Source organism: Nycticebus coucang, chromosome 7 (genome assembly GCF_027406575.1).
Source record: "Nycticebus coucang isolate mNycCou1 chromosome 7, mNycCou1.pri, whole genome shotgun sequence".
Lineage (NCBI taxonomy): Eukaryota > Metazoa > Chordata > Mammalia > Primates > Lorisidae > Nycticebus > Nycticebus coucang.
In genome coordinates this window covers 103297825-103325523 of record NC_069786.1, presented here as the reverse complement: position 1 = coordinate 103325523, position 27699 = coordinate 103297825, and the positions used below count along the sequence as shown (strand labels likewise).

At 46.8% G+C, this 27699-nt stretch overlaps 1 protein-coding gene across 3 annotated transcripts in view; it reads right to left on the bottom strand.

Annotated features, from left to right (window-relative positions):
* NRP2 (neuropilin 2) overlaps positions 1–27699 on the bottom strand; it is a 114299-nt gene that overhangs the window by 61991 nt on the left and 24609 nt on the right. For all 3 annotated transcript variants that reach the window (XM_053597052.1, XM_053597053.1, XM_053597054.1), the window contains exons 3-7: positions 18928–19109; positions 13218–13448; positions 11935–12090; positions 10047–10216; positions 8092–8247 (exon numbers count right to left, since the gene is read on the bottom strand). In XM_053597052.1, the coding sequence (XP_053453027.1) occupies positions 8092–8247; positions 10047–10216; positions 11935–12090; positions 13218–13448; positions 18928–19109 (895 nt within the window). The remainder of the gene's footprint in view (positions 1–8091; positions 8248–10046; positions 10217–11934; positions 12091–13217; positions 13449–18927; positions 19110–27699) is intronic.

The window sequence follows — 27699 nt, the reverse complement described above, 5'->3', positions numbered from 1 at the left end:
CTCTAGATACCTTGGTTTCTCCTTCAGGAAAATAAAGTCACAACAGGGTTGCAGATAGATGTTCCTGTCCCTCCCTGCTGGCTCCAGTGCCCCCACGACACCCGGGACAAATGTCAGAGTAGAGGCCAAGTCACAAGTAACACATGGGTCTTTGGACAATTGGGAGAATTCTGAGAGCCGTGACTCCCAAGACCCACCTTGAGACCAAAAATTTTCAAACTGTAACTGCACTGAGGTGTTTGCAACCTGAGATAAATCAGTGCATTGCTACATACGCTACACCCGGGTAGGCATGTATCAAACACAGTGGTCAAACGTTAACATCTGCTTTAAAAGCTGATGTTACAGAGGATATGCCTTTTTATTTGTTTTAAAAGGAAAATCTTAATGTGGTTGTTTACCACCCAAAGAAAAATCAGGAGTATGTTCAAGGTGACCCTAGCTTTCTGGGGACAGTGTTGATTGTGCTGTAATTATTAAAAATATGTGTGTGTTAAAAAAAAGAAAGACGTTTTCATAAATACAAAGATTTCTTCAAGTGTGTCTCTGCAAATCAAGTTCAAAAAACAATTCAGGGTACCAAGTGGTCTGGATAATCCATTTGGTGCCCTGCTGAATCCTGAACATTATCCAACACTTTCCAATTCATTCTGGAGAACTTTGGTTTATTTTCAGTATGAAAAATCTGAAAACCAGCAACATTTCTGAGTTTTCTGATGCGCACCTCTCGGGAAAGAGGGTGTTTGCCAATTAAATTGGCTGCTACCCAACATGCCAGTTTAGTTTTTATCCCCTCATCCCCCGGGGAAAAGAAAATCAGTGAGTCTGCCAGGCAGGGACTATATGGACTATATAATATAAAAGAAAATGACATCTACTATAAAAAATCTAGTAGGAAGCATCTAACCAGAGCACATCATGGATGGTTTTTGAGGTTGCCTTTTCTCTGTTTCTCACCCCATTTCTAGTTACAGACGCCTTTGCTCACCCCTCAAGTTGTCTTTGAAGAACTTGCAGGGACTCTAGCACAGGCCTTCCTTCCTGGCCTGCAGGCGAGGCATTTCCTGCCTGACTTAATTCCCTTTCCTACACATTAGTCATCTCTGCTATCAATATCCAGGTGCCCAGGACGGTGTTGACACTACATGCCACCACACTGCCTCAGGGGGCCCACAAGAAGATTCTGACAAAATCCTTGCGCTCCTAGAAGGAAAGACACAGTGTAGTTTCGTGGGCTTACCGGGGTGTTTTAACCTTCTGCAATGAGGCAGGCCCTTCTGTGGACAGAGGCCATCCCCCTTATCGCATTGCTTCTGATTTGAGCAGGGCTTCAGTGGTCAGCCTGCACAAGCCTGTCTCTTCATTACCTATGCTGTGACCTACTGTTTGCTTCTATTTTGCTGAAAATATCTGAACTCAGCCAGCCCCAGGGACTGCAAAGAAAGCAGGAATATTTTTCAAAGATAGCACAGTGCTGGAGCCCTGAGGTAGAAATGGTGCATGCGATATTCTTTTTTGTAATAAACATTTCTCTCCACTAATAAATGTTTCATTGCATCTAAAGTTCTCCTTTTCAATCTACTTGGCACAGACACTCGAGGAGGAGGAGAACAAAGCAGGCAGAAGAGAATAGTGGCAGGAGCAGAGGGCAGAAACTGGGAAAACCAGTAGCATGTTTTAAAAATTGGTCTCAGAAACAATTAGAAACTGAGCCCGACTGCAGCACCCAGGGGCTGTCCTCCCTCTCCCTCCCCTTCCCTTGTGAGTGCTCTAAACCAGCCATTGGGTCAACACGTAAAAATAAATTGTTAATCAATGCATGCCATCCTGTTTAATTAATTTGTTGCACCAAACAGGCAAGGAGGGGAGGGAACGATTGCACTGGGGGAACATGATGTTAAGGTAAGGGCTTTTTGGTGGTGGTTTGTAAATCAAGGTCCTGATATCTCTCTTTTAAAACTCCCCTTGAAAGACTATAAAAATGTTTTTGAAAGCTTCTTTGATTCTAGTGGATGTGGGAACTTAGCCAGATACAGAATCAGAAGGGATATGTGTGTATGTATATAAGAGACAGATTAAGGGAGGGTAGGGAAGGGGAAGGCAAAGAAGCTCCCTAACAACAAATGCTCGCTGATGACTGTGATGATCTCCACGCTCATCCTCCCTTACTTGGGGGCTGTTTTTGTCATCAGGCAGTTTTCCTGCCACAGGAGCAGGGTGCTTGGTTCTGGAGGCAGCTGGGGGATGTGCTCATCCCCGTCTGTGTGGGCCTTGTGGGCTCTGCTAGATTTATGGCGGGATTATGTTACCCCCATCGAGACGCTGAGCCCTGGAACACAGCATACTAACAGGATTAGAGTTTCAGGATTTGAGACAGGAAAGCACCAGGGAAGAGGGAAGTGGAGGGTAGCTCAGGGATCTGGGGCTGGAGGAGCGTGGGGCGGGGGAAGAGCAGTGATTCGGGCTGGATGGGAATGGCCAAATCCTGTGATAAAGATGTAGTGAGAAATACAAGTATTTTGGCTGGGGCGGGATGGGCTACCTGAAAGCCTCCCAACACAGATGTTAGAGGGTTTTTTTGGTTTGGGTCAAGGAGGTACTTTTAATTTCCAGGTAAGCGGAAGACAGTCAAGGGAACAGGGAGAGAGGTTCCAGAGTGCCTCTGCCACCTGTATGCCGCTGTTCCGGTGGAGTGTCAGCAAACCATAGAGCAGGGACATGGTGATAGCAGAGAGCGTAACCATCTACCAGGTAAGGCCTTCGTGCCAATGCTCATCTAGGGGGTTGGGGCAAGGAAAGCATTTCCTCAGCCCAAGCCAAATCATAGTGCCCTTGCTTGTCCCCTCTGTCTGCTCTTTGTTGCTGGCATCTGTGCATGGTATTGGCCTGGGAGCAAGAAGACAACTTTAGCATCAAGGCTGGATGCGCCAGGGAGGCTGGCCTTGGTTCCTGGAGACAGTTCAGTGCCCATGGGAGCTGGGTGATGCTGGCCATGGGCGCCTGATAGAGAAAAGGTTCAAGCTTATGTATAATGACATTTTCCCTTGAGCTTCTTAAGTGGAGAGGCTAAAGGTCTGAGCTCATCCTATGGCAAATGGATAAGGGACAAACTTAATTACCTAGGGCACTGAATTCTTCTCAGCTATAATAGAGGGAGCAGATAGACTGAGGGACGTGAACTTGGAAGGGGTATTGGCCATCGTCAGAGCACATAACCACGGTTTGAGGATGCCACTGTATCCATGGCTTCTGAAGGCTGGAGCCCAGGACAGTTGGAGGCATTGTGCTAATCTTATATATGACAAACAAAATTACTACCACTAACGGGACAAGGAGGAGCCAGTCATTCACTAGGATGTTAAAAAAAAAGTGCTTTTTTTGAAAATTCAAATGACCAGCTAGAGGAGTAACTGCCTTCTCAGCAGAAAAGCAAGGCTGGGGGGAAGGGCACTCGGCCCAAGTGCAGCCTCACCAGATGCAGGGAGAGGCTGCAGGACTTCTCCCTGCCCACTCCAGACCTACAATTTTAAAAGAGGCTGATAAATATCCCAGGGGGCCTTGTTGCCTTTTAAATTGATAACTTGCTTCTGCTCAAGAAGAGCTTTGTGGGGCTAATACATTAATTATATCTGCAGAGAGCCTTCCATCTACAGATCTCAAGGCACTGTGCCTACAGAAACCTCAGTGTCGTTCCATTTGGGCTGGTGGAAACACTGAGGCTTGGAGCTGTTAAGAGGAATTTCAAGGTCACGCAGCACATCATCTAAGAAGGTCTGAAAATAGATGTCACGAGCTTCTGTGAGCCGACGGATTGGGGGTTTGGTTTTCCTGACACTGCTTGTGCTCTCTCCTCCCAAGTCTCTGATTTAAAAATGGTTTGTTTTAATTTAGAAAATAAATGTAGGATAGAGGATTTTTGAAGTGGGGAGTTTATTTTGAAAGGATGTGGCCAAATCAAACAAACAGCAACTTCTTTCAGCTCTCTGTCCTCATGGTTCTGGGGTGGGGTCCAGCAGAATAGGCTGCTCTGTCCTTGCACATCTTGTGCTCAGACCTCCACTGGAGAGGAGGTTCTCCAGGAAAATACATACCTCTTGGCCCTTAGGCGGAACCCTTAGGAAGCCAACTTCCCTCTGGACTCAAGATAGGGATAAGCCCTAGGTCAGACTGTTGAGAGCACCAGCCTGGAAATCCAAGCCTGGCCACCAGCCTCCATCCATGGGGACTCCACTGTTCCCCAGTCCCCAGGGCAAGTTACTTATTCTCTGAGAGCTTCCATTCCACGGTCTGTGAAGCACTGTGAAATTCTGAAGCAAATAGGCCGCTGCCTGAGGCTTCTCTGAGTCCCTTGGAGGTCACTGTTACATTAATATGATGAGCTTGGCGCTTTCCTGCCACTTATTACAGGGTAATTCTGCAAACTCTTGGACCTAAGCCTTACCTCTACACTGTCCCCACCTTTCTTTCCTCCATCTGGCCACCAGAGTGTATTTGGCACCCCTACAGACTCTCTCTTTTAACCCAAATTTCTTCTAACTATATCAGCATCACACAGCAGTGCTGCAACAAAGCAACAAGTTGTCAAAGAGCTTAGCTGAGGAAGGGCAGTGGTCTCTGTCCCCTGTCCTGGACCAGGCATTGCTCCACTCCTCAGGTGCCCCTCAGTGCAGGCTCACAGAATCTGCCTCCCAGAGGACAGACCTTGACCAAGGCCATGTGTCTCTGTACCCCACGCCCCCCTTATGTTGTGTAGGGACCTAACGGTGCCTATGATCCTGCACACACATGTCAACCGTCCACGGTGGCACTGACAATGCCATGTCTGGGTGTAGGGTGTTGATACATCTGGGGAGGGTAAACGCAATAGTTTCTGCTTGTGGTTTCTGAAGAAATGTATGTGAAGTAATTTGTATCATCTGAGGGAGCACAAGGGATGAATATGGGTTCCATCAGGACGACGAGCTCTCTGCCTGTGGTTAAGCCACAAATATACATGAGGAGGGCCCACCCTATGTGAAAATCATGGGTTCCATAGTTACAGCATGTGGACTTGGATGTGGATTTGGGAGTGTGCTGTGCTTGTGGTCTGTGCCACTGGGCTGCATTTGGCCGGGGGAGGCTCCCAGTGACCCCATAGTAGTGTTATCGGCTTACATGCAGCCTCATGATTACGTGGTGGATGGCAAGAAATTAGGAAGAGGCTGCTCACCTCCTGGCAGCTCAGAGGAAGTCATCCCTTCATAGGCCTTGCCTCTGCCCAGCCTGGGTCCAATTTGTAAGGAGTGTTTCGCAGACACATGGCACAGCCATTCCCCACCACCCTGAGTGCTCACGAATCTTGCTTTTCTCTGACTTCCCAATGCCCTGGTCTTTGATACACTACACTGGTGTTGACAGTGACCAGGGAATTGAAATCGTGTTCCCATATTTCTGCCCCAAATGTCACAATCCCCACTTTCCTCCCTGCGCCCTGGGAAGGTGTTTGCAACTCTCCCCATGCACCGTGGAGCAGAGCAGCCTGCTGCCTCCGTCTCCGCTGTGCTGCTCTACTATGGCCTGTTGTCAGAATTTCACTTTCAAGCCCACCACTTAGCACCAGCTAGCTTGGCACAATGCCCACCATCCAGCGGCTACAAAGAAACTCAGTGGTAGCACCCGGCATGGATGAACTGTCTCCCCCAACTGCCCCAGAGTCCCCTCCTCACCCTGCCTCCCTCAGTGGCATGCAGTCAAACTGCAGCAGACTTGACAAATCTATTTGGCACGGTTCACTCCACCATTTCAGCCCCAACAGCCCACAGAGCTGCACCGAGACACCACAAACTGGGTGGAATCTGCACATTAACTACAGATATCTGGGGAAAGAGCTGCTAATGAAGGACAGCCCAGTTCACCGCTGCAGGGGAGACGAGGAAGGCCCTGGGCCGCCCACTACACCACAGTGGGGCGAGGGAGCTCAGGAGCAGGCAGGGCCTAATTGGCAGGCTTTCCATCCTCCTGCCTGCTTCTGTGTACCCAGAGGATGAATTTCTAATGGGAGAGAAAGGGCTTTTCCTCTGCCCCAGATTCCTTTATTTGGGCAGGATTGATTCACAAAAACAAAAACAAAACCCCAAGTTACCCCTTGGCCACTAGGGAAAGAAATTCAGCCAGGAGTGAGAAGAGGAGGAGGAGGAGGGAAGGAGAGAGAGAGAGAAAGAGACAGAGAGAGACAGAGAGAGAATGAATGAATTTATATATTCAATATGAAAAAGTTGATTCTGAAGACCAGAAAGCTAAATTCAATTCTCAGGAATATCTTCCCTGCAGAATGAAGACCAGGGATAAAGCCAGGGAGGATAGCATTCCATCAAAGTGTGCAGCGCTAAGGTATTTCCAAAAGCAGATTTCCTACAAATGGTGTTTTAAATGGCAACCAGGTCCATCTGTGTGCTTTTAAAATCAGCTTATGCTACAGTATCCCTCTGGCCAGTGCTGCTGAGTCATTGTGCCTGGACCAGGAGACAGGTAAGGAGCCTCTTTCCTCTCCCCTGGGACCCACCTTGCCTGCTGGCAGAGCTTCTGGGACTCACCTTGCTTGCTGGCAGAGCTTCTGGGATCTACCAGTTTCTCAATGAAATGGGCGGGGTGTGATGGGAAATCAGACCAGCGCTCCCAGCATCCGGTGCCTATGGGACTTGCCCTTCCAACTGAAGTTTGGCAAGTCTTCCTGAGACCAAGTCAGTGGGAAGCCAGGCCTGGCCAGACTCATCAAGGTGGGATGTCTTTTGATTTCTAAGTGCCTTGCTTTCTTTACTGTGGAAGTGGAGTCATTGTGTGTGTGTATGTGTGTGTGTGTGTGTGTGAGAGAGAGAGAGAGAGAGAGAGAGAGAGAGAGAGAGAGAGAGATACCTAGTAATATCTAGAAGCAAGATTTTCAGATGAATGGTGCCATGTTACTATGGCAATTTTGATTTTTACAAAATCTACTCCTTTGAAAACTTGTATTTCCCAAGGGAGGCTGCCAACATTATAGTTCAGGATTGTCTAGGTCCAAGCCTTCCAGTTGCAGCAGCAAAATCCTTGGGGCAGTGACAGGGGCGGAGAAGATTCCCTTTAGGAAAGATCTTTGATCCCCCTGGCTTGCCCTGCACCCCATTTTGGTGATTCACATCCTGACAGAATAGGGCCTGGAGGAACTGTAGCACTACAGAGGAAAGATCCTCCTCCCTCCCCATTTTTCTTCTAAAGAAGGATGGGTAACCTCTGGGAATCTTGACATCACACTCTCCTGCCAGCTTCCCCCACTCTCCATCTTCAGGGGCCACCACCGCCTGTGTGACCATCACAAATCCCATCGCAGACCCCCCAGGGCTCCCATCTAGGCAGAGACACTGGCTTTTTCCCGTGAGCCCGCCATGTGCTGAGTATGCCACACAATCAGTGCATGGCTAGGGCCAGCTGCAGACCCACAATGCCATGTTTCTTAAGAAAGCTGAGTACCAGAAGTTCATCCATATGTATACAACAAAAGTCCCCCCTGTTGCCCACACAGACCACACTTCTGGGCACCTTGCGCCCAAGGCACCAGCCGAGAGAGTGCAACACCATGCTGGGAAGCATGATGGCCAGTCCAGATCCCATCCCTGACAACTGAATTTCTCTGTATTATTTATTGTCTTCTTTTTTCCTCTGGGTCATTGTGACTCCCTCTCAGGATCTGTGCCCTTTCATTTTCAGACCCCGGTAACTCCTGAACTGTAGTTTCATGTGGTTTTATGATTGTTAGCCCAGCATGTGGAAGGGACTCAGGTCATAAATGCTCAGTGAGCCCTGTGTGGGGAGACACGGGCTGGGAATGCATTTCTCCTTCATTAGAAGTCAGAGGACACCCTGCAAGATGCAACAGGAGCCAGGCTGTCGGAGAAACGGTGTTTTCCAATCACTTTAGCGTAAGAAAGAAGAATTTCAGGCCAGCATGTTCTTTGCCTCAATGATTTGAGCCTCTCTACGCCAGGCTCCTCCCCTGTGTGGGGGTTGGCTTGAAGCTTCTCTTGTCTAAACCCTCTGGAACACACCCAGCCTGCCTTTGAGGTAGGGACCTGGATTTACCTTGTGGTTTTTGCCGTGCCGGTACACCATCCAGTCTTCACCATTAGTACTGACTTCCAGCTTGTAAGATTTGACATAGTAGCCATTCTGGGTTTCCCTAGAAATTGCCCCTTGTGTGGCAATGGCTGTGAGCATGGTCAGAAAGCGCAGGTCCACCTGGGGAAGAGCGTGCAGGAATCAGGGACTGCCACTTCCCACACAGGACAGTGTCTTGCTTTGTCTTTAAAGAACACAGTCTTGAGACTTTTCTCGCAACCTGTGCCTGTGATTCACTGAGACATATTTGTAATTATAATCAGTCTGCAATTCCTCTGGACAGTTAAACTCAACTTATTTGACACCAAATCAGACATCTTAAAAAAATGTAACTTGATTTTTTTTTCTTTTTTCTGCAAATCTGAACAGACAGCACTCAGTTTTTCTTAGAGTAATCATTGAACATCTAGAAGTAAAATCTCCCCTTACTAAACTCTGGCCTGCCTGGGATCATGAAAGCAGATGGCATTTTAAAAGAAGACTGAATAAAATCCACCCCACTCCAGTCCAATTCAATTCAATTCAATCCAATTCACTTATAATACCCTAGCTGCAAAAGTCACAGCTCATAGCTGTCTCCCCTCTCCACCCCCTCGCTCCATTGTGTATTTTGTGGCTCAGGTCACTAAGGGGTCAAAGGGCATGCAGAGTCTGCCCAAGCAATTAGGCTTATGCACCAAGTCCTGACCTTTCGCTCTGTGAGGAGGATGGCCAATGTTTTGAGGGACCTCCTCTCCCACAACGCCAAACTCGTTGTTTGGACATTGCTGGATGTCATTCCTTTGCTGGCCATGGTGTTCCCAATAGCCATCTCTGTGAGACCAAGATTTAGCCAGCACACACTGGTAAGATTCAACTCAGCAAGCACTTACTGGCCACTTAATATGTGCTCGACATTCGCAAACATTTGAATAAATGCACAAAGCCTTCTGTGTGGATGAGAAACAGGTGGATGGTGACAGGAGAAAGTATGTGATTAAGGACCAAAAAATGGGATGCCAATTTTAAAGGAAAACCTTCTGGAAGCTTTGCAGGATGAGAAGGAATTTTGGAGAGGCAGAGAGGAGAGACAGTGACAAATGGCCTTAGGGGTGTGCTGTTAGAACCCTGTAGACCCTGGAGTTTCTAAGTGGTCTTTCTCCCCTTCCTGTGGCCCGCTCTCCAGCACCCTTCTCAGAGCAGAGGTCACTGTGTCACATCACAGCCAGGACAGGCTTGTCAATGGGTAACGAGGCTGTCTTTTGTGTGTCACGAAGGCAGTCGGGGCTCTGTATGGAACTAACAGTGTGCTCTTCCCCTGTTTACTCCTTCCCAGGGGATGAGAACGGAACCCGTCTGCAGTACTGGAAGATTACTCAACATGAGCCCCAAATCTTATTCAGAAGGAAGGCAAACAATAGTCTCGAAAGATGCTGTGGAGCATCTGGGCCACCTGAGTTTCTTTCCTGGCAGTGACATTTTGCCATGTGTTCTTCTGGTAGCTATGTGCAAAACCTTCCTGGCAGGGCTCTCCGGACAGCAAAGATCACAAGAAGCTGCCAGGCCAGGCAGCACCTCAGCAAACCTGCCTTTAGGAAAGTGCCCCCCAAGTCTATGATGCCTCCCTGTGCCAAGAATGGGGAAGATCTGAACTGCTTATAGAATATTCTTTGGATATCCATAGTGATAGGGCAAACACTACTCTAGCCAAGCAACTTCCCCCAGGCCCGGTCATCTCCATGAGGGCAGGGACAGGGTCTCTCTTACTCTGGCACAGTCTGTCTGGCATGCACATTTGTTCAGGTGAATGAAGGAACGGAGTCTTCAAGCATGCTGGGTTTGTTTTCTTCATGTCCTTTGTCCCCTCTGTCTGAGGAGCCACCTCCCTGCCCCACCACTATGTATACACCCCAGACACTCTCTGGTATCCGAGTAAGTACCTGGAGATACTCCTTGCTGGAATCCAAGTTGGGGGTCCAGGCGTTGTCATCACCATGGAGCCGGCTCTGTTGAGGGGTCCACCTCCCATCGAAGTAGGTCGATGAGGCACTGATCTGTTCATTAGCAATCCGGCCGGACTCCATTCCCAGAGGGACATTGCACTGGAAGTCTGGGGGATGCGGTGAAAGACACAGTCAGCCTCTCAACCTCACACCCCAGGGATCCTCCCAACCCCACTCCCTGCTAGGGACAAGTCCTCACATGCACTCCCTTGCCTTCAAGACCCTCATTATCAGCTGTTATTTAAAAAACAACTACAGTGAGGCATGGAGCTTGACAACCCCTCTGGGTCTGAGAGAGACTAAATTGGACCTCTAAGAAATCAAGTTGTGATAAATAAGAATCACCATACAAATTAAAAATACAATCTAAAGCGCAGTTACTGCTGCAGGCTATGGATGATCACGGACGCCAGATGCACCATTATCGCAATACAGGTGAACGTGAGAAGCTCGTGGCAATCTGGGTGGGCTGCTGCACTGTGGGAAGCCTGCTTTATTAATAAACACCCAGGGGGCACTTTGGCTTCTTTCTTTCACTCGGCTGTCTCGTGAGTTCTTGCACAGAAGACAGACTACTGCAAAGCGTAAATAACCTGTCTTTGGGAGACCTCTCTATAAGCACATTCACATCACTTTATACTCCCCTGCACCACCTGCCCAGACAAACAGACCCAGAAGTCATTCACTCTGGCCTATGACATTGGATAAACTTCTGTCCTTCTTGAGGATGCCACCGACACTGTTCGGTATTTGTCTCTGTGTGTGTGTGTGTGAGAAAGAGATGTGGACCAGTGATCTCCTTTAGGGATCAAACCTTTTCTTTACCTCTGTGACTGCACTGGGCATCTGCATGACCCAGTACCATTTGCCATACTGTTTCTTTGTCACCCAATCTTCATGAGTTCTTTGATGAAAAAAAAAAATAAAAAGCAAAACCCACAACAAAACCCAGTGCCGTCCCTGCAGGCCAGGCTGCTGTGTCTGTAGCTGTGCATGGGGTGAGCTGTCTGCAACCAGGTCAGGATTTCCTTGGCTTTGACCACTGTTAAAGTGCTTTTTTGGTCCTTAATATTATTGTTTGGGTTTCTAAGTGGAAGTGGCAGCACGTTTGATGCACATGGCCAAGAGAAGCTAGCTTGAAGACAGGGCTCGGGGTTGAAAGACTCATGACCTCGGCCACAAGCTCCATGACAGGAAGGGTCAGAATGACAGTTTTAATGCTTTTCCCAGCACCTGGAATATTGGAGAAGCTCCAAAAACTATCTTTATTAGGAGCGTGAGGTGAACACCATGAAGCTGTACCTAACCAGGGAAATAAACTGTCCTGGTTTCAGGTGTCCTCTGAACCTCTTACTAGGATCAGAGATGTTTGATGTCAAAAAAAGATATACAAAGAGAAGTTTTAAATGGCTCAGTTTTGAGATAATGGCCCCGGATTTTGGGAGGGCTAGTGGCTCCAGATTCAAAACATGTTAACATGAGAGGGAGCCCTATATAGACCTTTTAAACTAATTTCTCTTTCATTCATAAATGAGGAAACTGAGGCATGAGATGGTCCCTTGAATTTTCCAGGAAATAACCAATTCTTGGTACACACACACACACACATTTTGAAAGAAATGAGCACCCAGGTTGACATGCATTCTTTTCTCATTAATCTCTATCTGGCAATAGGATGAAGACCCCATTCCCTGAGACCAGGTGACCCTGAAAATTTAGTAGCGTTCCCATTTCCTTCTCTTCCAGAGGCCAGACTCTCTTCAACTGTACACCCTCACAGCCCTGACACAAGGACAGGACAGAAGTTCCCAATCAGCCCACTCACTGTCTAGTGGCTCTTGATGAACCAGGTAGTAACGTGCAGAGAAGCCATCTTTGGCCACGGCCATGTCCGTGTGAAAGGTCAGGGAGAGAATCCCTGTTGATGAACGGAGTTCAGAGGGCGTTTTGGTCCCACAGTACTTGCCAATCAGGGGGCCAACTGGACATGCAGGACAAAGAGGGGTTAGTTGAAATGAAAATGTCAAACTTGGTTTTCAATCCCTCCTCCCATCCTGCCACTGCACATCATTCAATGGAGTATGACTCTGTAAGACTTGACAGAAAAACCAAAGACCCAAGGGTAAGTTTTAAGGACACAGTCTCATGTTTTTCTTGTACATTTAAAAGCACTTTTACTTTTTAATGAAAAAATTCAAGCCACTTTCACTGACTTCATTCTGTTCTCACAGTCCTGGGAGATAGGCTGGAAAAGTATCCTTACAATGTCTATTCTACAGAAGAAATTGAGGCTTGGAAAGGTCATGTGACTTCTATGTTCAAACTGCTTAACTCAAGTTTTCTGACTAAATCTTAACGGTTTCCCCAGGAAATGAAGTTGGTTTTCTTGCTCAGCCGCCAAGTCTCCCTTACATTGGAAAATATTTAGAATGACTACAAAAGTAAAAGATTTCTTTCCTCTCTGACATCAATAGTGACCAAGATCTATGTTGGTTTTTACATGGTGAGTACAGGTTCTACCTGGCCTTGTAGGCCTGTACCTTTTCAACATCTATAACTATACTAATAATACCACAATTAACGATGTAGTATTTGTGATGCTACAAATATCAATGATGACAACAGTGGCTAACTTAGGCAGATAAGACACAGATAGGTTAAGAAACTTGTCCAGGGTTGCACAGCAGGTAAGTAGCGGAGCCAAGATTTAAGCCTGGTTAGTAGGGACCTGGAGTCGTTCCATCTGGTCCTATGGGTTGGCCACGGAGTCACTTTCTGTTCTGACAACTGGATGCCTCCTCTGGGCTTTCTCATCCTCTCCCAAAGGATAGGATACTAAGTACTAACTACTTAGTATCCTATCCTTTTCCAAAGAAATATCTCAAAGAAAGTAGACTGCCCTTCTGTAATTTCTCTCAAACCATCCGTGGTGAAGGAAAAGAAGAGAAAGGTGAAGGGGAAGAAGAGAAAGTTAAGGAAAAGGAGAGCCAGTTGTCATGCAGGAACCCTAAGGAGCTTTGAAGTCTCTGTCCTCCCTTCTTATCATCACTAAGGCAAGTGGCAGGCCAGCTGGAGCTGAGGTGCGCCTCCCAGCATGGCATCACTCACCGTGGGGAATGCCATCCCAGATGTCCAGCCAGTCGTACTTGCAGTCCCCCTCGCCCACCTGCAGAGGGTCATGCTCCAGGTCGAAGGTCAGGAACTGCAGGATGATCTCCATCTTGGGTTTGGCCAAGATGGTGAAGGTGCAGTCCAGGTTGTGTGGGTACTTCTCGGGAAACCCGGGGGATTCGATGGTCCCGTTGGGGCTTGTGAAGTTTTTAGAACAATCTTCAGAGCCTGTATGTAAAAGAGGATTGTAATGTCAAGAAGAAGATGCCTTTCTTTACTGCCTCTGTCGCATGGGTTATTTAAATGTTTGGGCCCAAATCCCCCTGCCCACAAGGTTTTTGTTTCCCTTGGAGTGGCTCTTGAAGCAACATGCTCTTCACATGCACATTTCAAGCCCTCAAGCCAGTCCCTCCTTAGGACAGAAATGAGGGGTCACAGCTGGCCTGCTCTGCGTATTAGAGAGAGAGGAGCCATTGAGCAATTGGGAGGTGGGGGTAGAGAGAAGTGTGTGTGTGTGTGAGTGTATAAGTGAGAGGCTGGAGAGAGAGAGGGAGAGATTCTCTTGAAAAGAGGAACAGAGTCTTCTTTCTCAATTACTCAGCTGCTCGCTCCAGAAATGTAAGTTATTTCAATCCTTAAGGAAGGCTTGCTGATTGCCAGAAGGGAAAACAATGTTACCCCTTATTTACTGCTGACCTCAACACTAGCCCCTATTGTACCACAGCCAGCTAAGGGCTGCCTTCTCCCTCTAAGATCCAAGGTGCCTCGGGGGAGGGGCAAAGGGGAGCTCGGGTCTCATTCATGTCATGACTATATTAAAACGAGCTGCTCTGTAGTGGTCGGACAATTAACAATCGATGTTTTTAGCTGGTGGATCACAGCAGGGCGTTGGGGATGTTAAAGGCCGCTCAGGCAGCAAGTTTGGAAAAATGCAGCAGTGCACTGACATTTGGAAGGCTTCTGGTTCCTTTGTGGTGGGGATGGCCTTGTTTCTCTCCTGAGCTCTTCCATCTGTTTTCTTGGGACGCATGGAGGCATCCTGATTAAATGGGGCATAGACTCCATTCTGGTGCCAGCTCGGACAGCAGTGGGAGCTCCTAAGAGGATTAGAGCCATCCTAGCTTCTAATACCTCGAGGTGGAGTCACTGTGACCCAGCCACCATGTGCCAGGGGAGCTCAACCACACACCCAGCCCACAGACCCCCGTATAGGGAGCAGGAACTGAGGGAAGTTAACACAGTGGCTGAAGAGGCTGGACACTCAGAACTGATTTCATGCACGATGTTCAGATTTCAAAATAAGAAAAGGAATCAGGATTTATGAGGAGGATAATAGAAAATCTAAGCACAAAGGGGGAAAAAAAACAACAACCACAGAAATACTTGATAAACCAGGTATTTATGGGCAGGAAGTGTCCTCTGGAGATCCCTCTGAAATGTAACTAGGTGAAGTCAATACGCAGATCTCAGCCTGCAGCAATGTCTTTATCCTGTGGCAGGCCCCATACGAGCCTCTTTATTGATGGCTGCTTTCTGGAAAGCAGCAAGTGTCTGACTTGGAAAAGGTGCCAGGCAAATAAGGGGACGTGGGGGTTTGCAATTTCTTTAGCACCAGACAGGAAACTCCAGTATCCTGGAGTATCTAACTATCCACCACCTCCTCGCTTCTGCCTCACACTGCCTGGGCAGGTTGGGGACCTGGAACACACAAGGGCACACGCTAACCTTTCCATGGGTTCTTGGGAGGCTCTGAGCGCTGCACTCAGAGGTTCTGCAGCCCACCCTTCAGAGGCATGGCATTGGCAGGGCTGGCCCAGAGCGAGGGTTCAGCTGGAGCTGCCTCACCAGCTTTGTTTACCATCGGGCTGCAAACTCCTGAGGGCCTCCTCAATGGCCCGGCATGATGCAATTCAGCAAAGCCAAGCCAGCTGGCAGGTCTTCAGGGGGCCAAGAGGAATTCTGAAAAGGTTAGAGTTTGTGGCTGCTGTGCAGCTTTCTTCATGAGGGCCACTTAGCTGGGCCTCACACGGCTGGGAGGAAATTAACTCTATTCACAACATGCTTGAGAGCTACAAAGGGCACCCTGACATCCCCTCTCAGAGCCTGCTCAATTGTCATTCCCTTAGAAGGCCAGGAAAATCCCTGCCCCCCAGCAGTGGGGAATTAACGGCTGAATTTTTCTTTGGTCCCTCTCATAGGTGGGGCACAAGTGCTTCCAAGATGAACATCTAGCAAGTCTGAGAGAAGCTTGGAGGATATGAGGGTCTACGGTGTTCACAGTTTCCAGGGTCCTCAGCATTTTCAACCTTAGTTTCTTAAGGCAAAAAATAAAAACGTATGCATTTCTGATACATGGCTATAAATGGGTATATCCTCTGGCTTATTTTGAATGAGGTGGGAAACCCTTCATCCACTATGATCATTTTTTTAACTCAGAAAAATCAAACTTGTCTATTAAAGCCACGTGTTCATCTCTAATGACACCACCTCACTTTTGCAGCGTGGTCAAAGCTTCAGAAAGGCCAACAGAATATCCAGCGCTAAGAAGAGAGCTCAGACAGGGAGACAAAAATCGACTCTTGCGAATATCAACCTAATCCAAGATCCTTCTCTGGGTTGTGTTAAAAGGGCTGAGGTTTAAAAACATAACTCAGGCAACAAATACTCAAGTCCACTCAATGCTAAGATTGTCCACAGGAGCTGGGGATTTTGGTTACAGTGAATGATTTCATACCAATGGACTCTGGTATGAAAACTGCCCACTCTGTTTTTCCACTGTAAATTTTATAATAATTCTGTAAGTGGAAGAAGAATCTACATATGTGAAGATATTTAAAACACGGTGGATTTCTCCAAAGCTGAGCTTGCCTTGACCACAGAAGGTGAGTTCAGTTCCCTAATTCAGGGAGGAAGGGTGGTGGGTGTTTCAGGTTTTCTCTACCTGTGAATAACCCCAGAAATTTCAGTTTCAGAAATGTCACTGGGCAAACAGGAAAAGAAAACCTTGGTCAAAGGAGCACTGGAGGGAAAATAATAATAATAATAATAACCATGTGTATTTTCTACCGATTTTGTTTCTGATTTTTTTTTAAGTTTAAGAGTTATTTTTTTCTGTTCTGCTCAGGATGTGGTGATTATTGAGATCTTTTAGGTTTATGAGTTGTTTTGGCCTACCCTTTTATATGTGGACAGTCTGATTTCACTCAGGGCAGATGAGAACCTTCTACGCCAGCCACACGCACTTGGTAGTGGCCGTGTGAGGGGTCTGCAGCCCTCGCAGGGCAACACGCTGTCTGAGGCTTCCAGAGCCCTCTGGATGGCTATTTGCGTATCTGTGTTTACAGTTTTCCCCTTCTTCCTCTTTATGAATCCAACTAGCAAACATAGCTGTGTTTGTTTGGATTTCTTCAGCATGTCCACCCTTTTCTTTTATGTTCTGTGCATGACGTAAACGTTGTGTATTTATTTCTCTCTGGACGCCAACAATGGAAGTATGAGTATAAGATAGGACACCTGGAAGAGTGGTCGTCTTTTTAAAGTTCTCAGCTTTGAATTTGCAGCCCCACACATTTCTGTGTTTTATACGGGGTTAACTGTTGTGCTGAGAATTGCTCTTCCAGATGGGCGAGATGGCAGGTGTGAGTGGCCCTGAGAAGGCTGAGGGTGGTTTTTGGCAGGGCTGTCTCTCACAGTGGCAGTCCCTTCCAGAGGCGACCCTGCTTCTTAAAGCCAGACGCCCCGTTTCTCCATGCCCCAGCCAACTAGCTTCACCCATGAGCACCATTGTTTCTCGACAGTCCCCGGACTTGCGGCTTCATTCAAAATCCTATTTCACGTGTCCTCAAGACAGCAATGCTGAATTATGATTCCCTTTTGTATGTTTTATCTTTTAATGTCCTGCTATTTTTAAATTTGCATAATGAATAGAGTGAACTCCCACCTCTTCTGTGGCCTTCTGGAGAACGTGGCATCAAGCTTTGTGAAAAGGCAAGCTTCTCACGGTTCTGCTCACCCTTGCTCCCACTTCCCTTGGCTGGAGCCCTGGCAGATCTTGCTTGGAGCTGTTTTCCTTTCATGCTCAGCTAAGTGGAATTGAGTGACAGCTTTAGCACTAGGGACCTTGCGCCCTAATAGATTCTTCAGAGCCCCTTGATTGCTTCCTGATGTTCATGACCACAGTATGTTCACTGTACCTTTACTTGGCACTTAACCTTCTGCCAGGTATTATAGTTTTCCTTTCAATTCACATTCACATTCATCCAGCAATGACTGTGCACCTGTTATGTGCCGAGGGTTTATACACCCATCTCTCCAGCTAGATGACAGCAGACACCCTGTTCTATGCCTTTCTTTTTTATTCTTCCCACTGCTCGGCAGTAGGGATGGTCCACCAGTGCTGGTAGCGTTGACCTGAATCTTGCACAGGGGTTGAGAAAATGTGGGTCATGCTCCTTGGGGGCCTCACACCAGCCCAAGCCACTGGACGTATAGACTGTCAGTCCCTGTGACTTTACCGTGGTCAGAAGCATAAAAACCCGGGGCAGTCGGACCTTCTTGGGACTTGTACCCTGTGACACTTGGACCTCCACTTCAGCATGACACAGTTCCCTGGGCCCACCCTTCATTTGATTCTCTGTTTTTGTTCTCAGGCAGACAAATCCGACAAATATTTAGACAGAGTGGAAATAAAACGTGCTTTCAGCAGCTACTATTTCCTTTCAAGAACTGTTTAGTGAAAAAGAAAATATATATGAATAGTTCCCCTCACACTGAACTCGACAGGCGCCAGTCCTGGGCCTCTCGATGACAAGGCTGACAGCCTCCCCTTGAACCAGACTCCATCCGCGAGTTGTAAAACTTAGACTGCAGGACTGGAGAGGCAGGCTTGCTGCTAGGCGGAGCTTTGGAGGTAGGGAGTAGGTGGGGGTGGGGGAGAACTGGAGATAAGGAAACACACACTGGAGGGGAGGATGGCTCCTCAGAGAGCTTGCGTGTAGATGTTGAAGCTGCGCTTGTGAATGAAAGTCTGTTATTCCCCGTTATGGAAATGAGGACTGGTCCATATTCTCAGGGTCTAACGTCATCTAAGGGGCCCTAATGGAAATCAAGCAGTCAACTGAAAACAAGTGCAGTGTTCTCTGCCTCTTTGCTCTCTTTCTGATTACTTTTCAGGGGGTCCGTTTCATTGACTTTTGGGAAGGAGGGGTTGAATGGGTAGAAGTGGTAATAGGGCCCAACAAGGGCAATTTCGAGGAGCCTTGTTTTAATTTAAGGGTATGGTGTGGCCTCATTTGGGAGGTCATGGTAACATCTTTAGAGATCTTTTCTAAACAATGAAAAGATTATGGCCTCAGTCCCACGTGTAATTCCAAATAAAGCCAACATTAAACCATGAAGTAAATGGTAGGAAGTTCAACTGAGTTTTGCTTTTTCCCATGAAGATTATTTCAATTTTTAAAAATGCACAAAAATCATATTCTTTCCAAAAGTGTTTTTCTATAGATTTGATGGCCCCACTGTGCCCACCACCCTGCAGCGTGGCCCCTCAAGTCAGATGATGACCTGAACTGCGTCTTCTTTTCAGGGTGTCCCCATGCTCAAGCTGGGTGAAACTTAACCCTTACCACCTGTCTCAAGCTCTGAGCTGCTGTTCGCCCCTCTTCTCTAGGATGCCCGGCTCCCAGCCCCCACCTGTGACCTCACTGACCTGTCTTGAAGATCTCATAGCGCAGGGAAAAGCCTGCTCCCTGCCGGGCGTAGTCGGAGGTGAACTTGATGTAGAGCATGGAGCCCGAGGAGATGATGGTGGGTGGGGCGATGTTCCCACAGTGCTTGCCCAGGAGGTCTGCAGATTCACTGTCCCCATCTCGAATCTCAATGAAGTCATACCTGGGCGGGGATGGGACAGACAAGAAAACATCACTAAAAGGACAGGAGACAGACCATTGTCTCACTTCGACTCATGTCTCTCTCCATTCATTTATACAATTCAGGGGTTTCCGATGGATAAACAAAGGGCACTATGTCTGCTTGTATAGATGGGCAAACAGAGATACAGAAGTTGCTATGCTTTGTTGAAGTTATGGAGTATGTGAGCGCACAGCTGGAAGCCCTTATCTCCTGGCCACGGAAGGGCAGTAGCCTCATTCTCAAAACAGACACTTTTTTTCCTCCCCTTCGGTAGCACCGTTTTTATTTTCATTCTGACCTCTTAGAATCTTAGTCTCTCTGTGTCACTGCAAGTTACTTAACCTCTTTAAGCACTAGTTTCTTCATCTGTAGGATGACGATCAAAATATCTACTCCAGAAGGTCGGGCACGAGATAGAATGAAAAACAATATGTGGGGGGTGGGGGTGGGGTGGGCACAGTGCCAGGCACACTGGGGATGCTTCAGAGATGTTTCTTTATTTTCCTGTCTGCCTCTCGTCCCCTGTTTTGACTTTTTTCCTGGATCACCCCCTCTTTAATTGTTAGTGACAAATCACTAACACTATCACTATCCCCATCACTTCCCTGCCAGAGATGACTCTGTGAAGTTCACCTCCGCCGTGTGTAGTCAATGCACGTTTTTAAAAGGAATCAGCATCATATTAGACAAGGCAATAAAAACCTTTCTCCAGAAGAAGGGGGGGAGGAATCCCTAGGGACACAGCATCTACGGCACACACAACTGTTAGCTCAGCAAGAGTCGGAGCCAGCTGCTGTCCCCAAGCTGAGGCCTGTGCTTGTTCTAAGCACAGTCAACCTAGCTGGGGGGTAGGGGTGGGGTAGGGAAGACACCTCAGAAGCACCTGTGGCTAGGTTCAGGGGATGGTGCACACGGAATGCACCAATTTATCTTGACAGACACACATTTTTCAGCGTTGGTATGAGCTCTGGCAATCCTCACTGTGCTGTCTGTGCTCCCCTTCTGGGCTCCCTGTTAGGTTAATACTCCTGTCACAGCTGCTTAGGTGGGAAACTTCCTTCCCAGCAGCTCCCTTCAGATGGCTGGCCACTGCATATGTGCTCTTATTTACTGACACCATCCATCTCCCTCTCCCGCCCTCTGTTTATTTATTTTGCATCAACCTGTTAAAGCAACATGTAAGAAATCTCTCCCTTTCAGGTAGGGAGCCCTGGGAAACCCCTCTGCCCCAGGGACATGCCTGGGATGAGGCTCCTGCCACCCACAGGGTGTGGGGGAGCTGGCTGCCCACAGAGGGGCTGGGGTGAACCCTACAAGCCTGATGCTTCACTCTTGCCCTGGGAGCCAAACTGCTCAGCCACGTCCAAACTGTAGGGCTACAAAGGAAGTGTACGGAAGAGTGGGCCATGATTAGTTCATTCTTGGCCCCCACAGGCTGGACTCCTACACTCAAGAGAGCTGCTGAAGCTGGTGGAGAGTCTGGAGAAGTTGAGAGAAAAGTCTTCCCATGGGTGGTCTGGAGAGAGGGTCACAGACTGAGAAGCCCCTGGGGGTGGGGAATCAGTGTAGGTCTGTGATTTCAGCATAGGAGATGCTGCTGACTTTGAAAACATGCTTCTTCACTTCCAAAACAAAAGCAAAAAGTGCTTAGTTCATTCTCAGGGGAAATTCCCTACACCCTCTGGAAAACCCCTCCTGTTATTTCCACACTGAGGCAAGCAGGGCTGGACAGTCATGTTCCACTGAGCAACAGCACTGCCCTAGTAGTGTGCCCAGAGGTCACGAGGCTGCACCACCTGTGCTTGTTAATCACAAAGCGCTGGGCTCACCTGCACGGGGAAAGGCAGGGCCCTGGCCCGGGACTCTCAATCCCAGAAGCACACAAAGCTGGGTTTGGATCCCACCTTGGCCACTTTTTAGCTGGGTGCCTTTATCAGGCAAGTTATCGAACCTTTCTGAGCCTCAGAAGATAAAAGTAAAATAAAGGATGGTAGAAACTGTCTCCTGGAATTATTGTGGGACTGAATCTAATCTATTCAAAGTGATAACACTCAGGCTGTACTCAGTAGGTGCTTAATAAGTGCTAACTGCAATTTGTTGTACCATCACTGACGTCAGAGGTGAAGGGGGTGAGAGGTAGGGCAGAAGTGACTTCCTCTAAGAGAGCAAATGAGCAGAGGTGCAAGTGGGAGCGTAAACCAATTCAAACATTTTGGAAGGCATTCTCCCAAAATGTGGCAAAAGTTAATATGCACTTAGCCTTGAATCCAGCAATCCTACTGCTAGGAATTTTTCCTAAGGAAATAATCACATCACTGTGCAAAGATACATAGACATCTTTGTGCATATGTTTTAAAAAAGCATATGAAAAGTGGGAAGATACTGTGTTTATAAATAGCATCATGTTTAAAAGTCCAACCATAGAGGGTGGTTAAACCAATTCTGGCGTATTTATAAAATGGAATATTCTGTTGCTATAGTAAATACTGCTGCAGGTCTAGATTTGTTGTTTTTATGGGAAAATACTCATGATATATACTATTAACTTAAAAGTAATTTTTAAAAAATTATGTTTGAAAATATAGACCTACATTTTCTTGCATAAACCTACAGAAAAAAAGTCTGAAAATTATATACTAAAATATTAATAGTGGCAAGATAATTGGGTGGTGGGATAATTGGTAATTTTTACTTTCTTCTTTGTTCTCTTCTATTTACTTAACTGTTTATAAGGAGCCCATATTTCTTTAATAAGCCAAAAATACATATAAAATAAAGCTGCTTGCTTTAGGAATTTTTTTCCAAAGTAGAAGAACTGAGAAGAATGATTCAGCTCTTATGATTTAGCAGATGAAGAAATAAGTTCATCATGGTCACTCAGCTCAGGGAACTGGAGTGAGGGCTAAATAAGACGCAGCATGTCAGAACGCCTGGAACAGTGCCAGAGTCAGGGCCCATACTCAATAAATAATTAAAACAATTTTTTTTTAAGACCGTCAATAGTTCTAGTCTTCCTGTTGCCAATTTTTTTGAGATGGACCAAGAGAGGCCCTGATATCCCACTGGCTTGTTCATCAGAAGTGGAGGGTTTTATCTGGTTGTCTGATCATGCATGGAGTAATTTAGGGGCTTAACAGGATCATTGATGTAGCTACCCAAAAAACACCACAGTGACAAGCTCGCCTCGATTTACTCAGTGGATGTACGGCCCCTTTTACCATAATTCAGCCTACAACAAATACATTCTTACATATCTACTACATGTAGAGAGAAGGGTTGTGTTTTTGAAAAAGGTTCATATAATTCAATCATATTACAAATTTTCTTTCTGAGCTTGTTAGGTAAAAGATCTGTCTGGTGAATCCTTTTGTGAAGCAAATAATCAGCTTTTACTTGAACTTCTTAGAAAAACTGGATTTTCCTATAAGGTTTGCTTGAGTTACAATTTGGTGGCCTGGTGGTGTTCTGGCTTTGCCCTGCGGACAAGCTCCCCTTAAGCACATGGTCTTCTGTCTGGGCTGTTTACATCAAGGGCATGCTCCGAACGACACGCTGACTTCATACAGAATGTCTCATTTACCTCCTGTGTGACTGACTCATTTGGGGGAAATTTTTTATTATTAGGGATTTGCGACAGCTGGAGTAAATCTCCTTAGAAATTTCAGTGTTGTCAGGTTCATTTGTGAAGAGTTCGCAAAGGCTTTGTTTGTGGCCTTGGAATAAATACGGCTTTGCATCTAGCATGGGCTATCTAGTGTTTGTTTGGTAAAGGAATCTGGGCTACCAACTCAGAGCTTACCCCATCGATAATCAAGCAGGATGACTTGGAAAGCTGCTCCTTTTAGAACGTATCATTCCTAGCAACATAAACCGACTAACAGGCATATTAACTGTAGTGTTTGCATTTCATTATTCATAATCTCTCTTAAATGAAAAAATTCCTTTCAAAGCTTTAACACTACCTTTTATTATTTTATTTATTTATTTTTTCCCCAAGCTGAAGTAGCCATCTCTGCTCCTGGTTCTTTTTTTATTTTTTTCTCTCTAAAATGGTTCCCCGAGTGCCTTTTTGCTTTTCTCTTCGAAGATTCTGACGTCTGCATGACAAGCGTTTGTCCAGAGAATGCTTTCTCTCCTTTCTTTCTCAACTTCAAAGTCTTACATCTCTCTCCCCAAACCCACATTTGGGGCGTGGGAATCTTGATGGTAGTCTCGATAATAGAATTAATTTTAAATCCACGGGAGAGAGATGAAAAAGCAACAATCTCATCTCTTCCTCTCATCGCTAGGCAAACATGAAAGGGGACTTTCTAGTTTCCAAAACCCTATCCACACTTGACACCTCCCGGCAAGGCACTGAAGGCGGGTTAGCCAGGGAGCCAGTGCCGGAAGAGTCACCAAGCTGAGGCTCTTTTCTCAGGGTGGGATGGTGTCTGTCTATCTGCTGTCAGGTCTACCTTTCGGGATGCCAAATAAAAATGCTAGTGAAGGGACTTCCGTAACAAAGATGAAGTATTTAGATCCCCTAAGTAAGGATACCATGCCCACCCTATGGGAGTTGGGTCTAGACCTCAGAACGTCTGTACTCAATGTCTCCACACTGCTTGGATCATAAAACTTCTTACTCATGGCAAGTGCTTTCTAGCCCCTGGCCTTTGCACTTGCACTTTCCTCTGTTTCCAATGCTCTTTTTCGGTTTTTCGTAGCTGGTTGTTTTTCATCCTTCAGGCCTACGTGCTAAAGTCACTTCCTCAGAGAGGCCTGCCCTGACCACCTATTTCAGAGGCATGCTTCATACTCTACCACCCCTACTTCCTGGGTAGCCGTCACCGTAATCTAGCAAGGGCTTACCAAGGTACTTGTTTATGATCTATCTCCCGCACTAGACAGAAAGCAGGAAGGCAAGGATTTTGTCTTTTCCCTGCTGAATTTACAAGATTTGCTTGGTGCCTGGCACAGCGAAGGACCACTAACTTTTTGCTAAGTGAATAAATGAAGAAGGGCTTTGAGGCTGGTGTTACACGTGAAGGATAACGCTCACTGTGACGGTGCTTTCTGAAGGGGCTGCTGTGCTGGCCCATTTGATATTCCCTGCCTTTGTGCCCCGACACATTTACTGAGCTATTCTGGTTGCATCTGAAAACGAAAATGTTGCCTCGTGACTCAAAAACATGAAATATAACATTTTGAGTGGAAGAAACATCTCAAATCATGCTGACAGCATTTTCACTATTAGCGGCAAACAAATCAACTATAATTAAAATGCTGTCAAAGTGATTTGAGATTTTTTCTCACACTTTCAAAGTTCCATATTTCATGAGTAGATTATCCAGGCCAGAGAATTTATCACCTCCTGGAGTGCCTTTCTTCCAGGAAGCTCAAAGACGTCTACAAACACTGTCATATTAATCCTTACATTAAAACCTGTGAAGAGATCAGGGAACAAGTACAACTGCCTAACAAAGAAGCTGCCTGATAAATAAAGAAGCTGCAGGCCAGGTCTGCACAATACTGAAGGCTCCAGTCAGCTCAGGGCCACAGCCAGGCCACCTGCTTCTTGGGTGTCGGTATGGACAGGGCACTCAGGCTTTAGGAAGAAACTGGGTTGCTTTCATGGTGGAGTTTTTAGGAAGGAAATTTCATTTCCTTGAATTTTTCCTGTTCATCAGTACCGCCCATGTAATAAAAAAACTGGTATATCCTGACACATGCTCACATTTTATTGAGCACTAACTATGGGCCAGGCGTTCAGTTTAGATATTATTTCATGTAATCCTCATTGAATACGCACTGCCGGGCCCTGTCAGATGCATACACTGAGGCTGGGAGAGTTTAGGTGACCTAAGGTCACATTACAAGGAAAGTTCAGAGGCCACCTTTGAACCCAGGTAATCAAACTCCAAGGCGTACACACCTCATCTCCCTCTCTTTCCCTCCTGGGGAAATAAAAGTCTGAGAGCAGTGAAATACCAGATTGCCACAGCACAACAGCCTCAGCAGGCACCAGCTGGGAAGAATCTTTTTGACCTCAGGTTTCCACAAAATGGGTACAACGTATGAGAGAGACTTAGCTCAGCCTTGTTCTGTTTAAAGAAAGTCTTTGGAACTTACCAAAATTAATAGACAAATCACTAACAGGAACAGTGAGCAGATTTGAAACTCGTGGTTTCAAGACTTACCCAGTAGAAGTCTAGCTTGTAAATGCTCAGAAGGGATAACATTTTAATTTTTGTAAGTGTAGTATTTTTTAAGCACATACATACCCATATGTGAACATATGGCCTATGGAGTGAGAGAACAGCATCCTGTGTATTTATAAGCTCTTAAAGTATCATCTAGAACACATATTCATCAACCCATGGGTTTGTAGTACAGTCTACATGTAGGTTTCAGTGGGTTTCATACGGTAGTCACATGCCAAAATTTTGTGTGTCTGTGTGTGTGCAAGTTTCCTAGGGAAGGGGCCTGTGACAAAAGACACCTTAAATTTCTCTTAGACAAACTTGTCCACAAGGGGTGTTATAGACACTGTGCACTTAGTGTGTGGGCCTTGTGGATACATCCAGCTGGTTTCTGTTGCTCGCTAGTGGTGTGACTGCAGGCTAATAACTTGACCTCTTTTGGCAGGGGGCTGCGGCTCACGCCTCATCCCAGCACTCTGGGAGGCCGAGGCAGGTAGATTGCCTGAGCTCAGGAGTTGCAGACCAACCTGAGCAAGAATCAGACACCCCCATCTCTACTAAAAGTAGAAAAACTAGTCAGGTGTGGTGGAAAGCACCTGTAGTCCCAGCTACTTAGGAGGTAGAGGGAAGGGGATGACAGAGTGAGACTCTTTCTCAAAAACAAAAAGAAAAGAAAAAAATAAATATTTTACCTCTCTTGAGTCTCAGTTTTTCATCTATAAAATGGACATAATCACAGTCCCCACTTTTTGAGACCGTGGTGGGATGGTGAAGGTGCACGCACACCTCACGCACTGTCATGACAAACACTAGTGACTTTTTCTTATTTCCTCTGTTCAACAGATCAGGATGGTGGACATGGGGGAGAAGAGAGTTCCACACCCATGACACTTTGAGAACCAGACATGAGAAGATGAAGTGGAAGCCCATAGTGAGAGACAGTGCCCCCAACCTTGTGGCTACATTTCTAAAAATGCCCCCTTGGGCTGGGTGCCCGTAGCTCAGTGGTTAGGGTGCCAGCCACATGCTCTGGGGCTGGTGGGTTTGATCCCCGCCTCAGCCTGCTAAACAAAGAAACAAAAAATGGCCGAGTGCTTAAGCCCAAGAGTTTGAGGCTGCTGTGAGCTATGACGCCACAGCATTCTACCCAGGGTGACAAAGTGAGTCTCTGTCTCAATTTAAAAAAAAAGGCCTCTTGCTTCTCACACAGATCCATCAATGGTGCTTCAGCCAGTTGAGTTTTTAAGATTTTATTTCAATCTTACATTTCTGAGACCAGGTTTTGGGTTCAAAACCACCTGTTCTATACTTTCTGTGTCTTCAACAGCCAGGTACTGAACCTACCTGAAGGTTGGGGAGTTAGTACACACCCACCGCTCAGCAGAGTGCCTGCCACACTGGGAGAGCTCGGGAGTAGATGTGGGTTGCTACTGCTGACGTTATTATATGTTCTCAGCCCCCAAGGCCTCCAGCAGTTCCAAAGCTCTGTGTGTCTACATTGGCGCCAGGTGCCTTTTTAACAAGGCTGTCTGCAGTTGCATTTGCTTCCTTCATTTCTTCCCACCACAAATCTCTGATATTTTGAGCCTCTTATCCACAATCCTCTCACAACCAGGGTCACCACAGCTCGTTAGGAGGGAGGAAATCTGACCACCCAGCAAAGGAAGTACGCGAAGAGAATAACCCCAAACAAACTGAAGGAATTATTCCAAAAAACCTTGAAGGCAAGAAAAATGGAAACTACAAATAACATCTATTTATAATTGCTGGTTGTTTTTCCGCAGAAGCCCTGGGACAGTGGAGAGGGCCCGGCTGGGCTCATTGTTCCTCGCGGAGCAGGCTGCCAAAAATGCCACTTGGTGTGAGGAAGGAGGTCCCTGCAGACAGGGTGGCTGATAAGTCTCAGTGTAGGTGAACTTTCAGAGAATTAAGGGCACACAACAAAGCCTCCACCACTTCTGCCCTGATCCTCTGGGTGAGCACCACTTCCCACGCTGACCTGGCTTTCCAGCAAGGCACATTCCTGAGGCCATATGGCCACAGATCTGCTCTGCTCCTGGGCCAGCAAGCACTCTAGAGGCCACTCGGGTGGAACGCGTTTGCTTATGTAAGGAATGATTTTCTAGGCAACCAGTGTCAATGTGAAGTTTAAGGCTTTGGGGCAGGCTGCTTTCAGCATGACTCTTGGGTCTTTCTTTTGTCTGCTCTGCGTCTATCAAATCCTCATCCTGTGTAGCTGACTTGCCAGCATTTTGTAATGATGCCAGAGTAGAAAGTGGGCGAGAGGAGCCTGCAAGTTTTGTCCATTTCTTTCTTCCTTAGAGGCAGCAGGAGCAGTAGGCTGAGGCTTAGAGGTGAGGGTGGAACTCACTAAATTGACCTGGCCT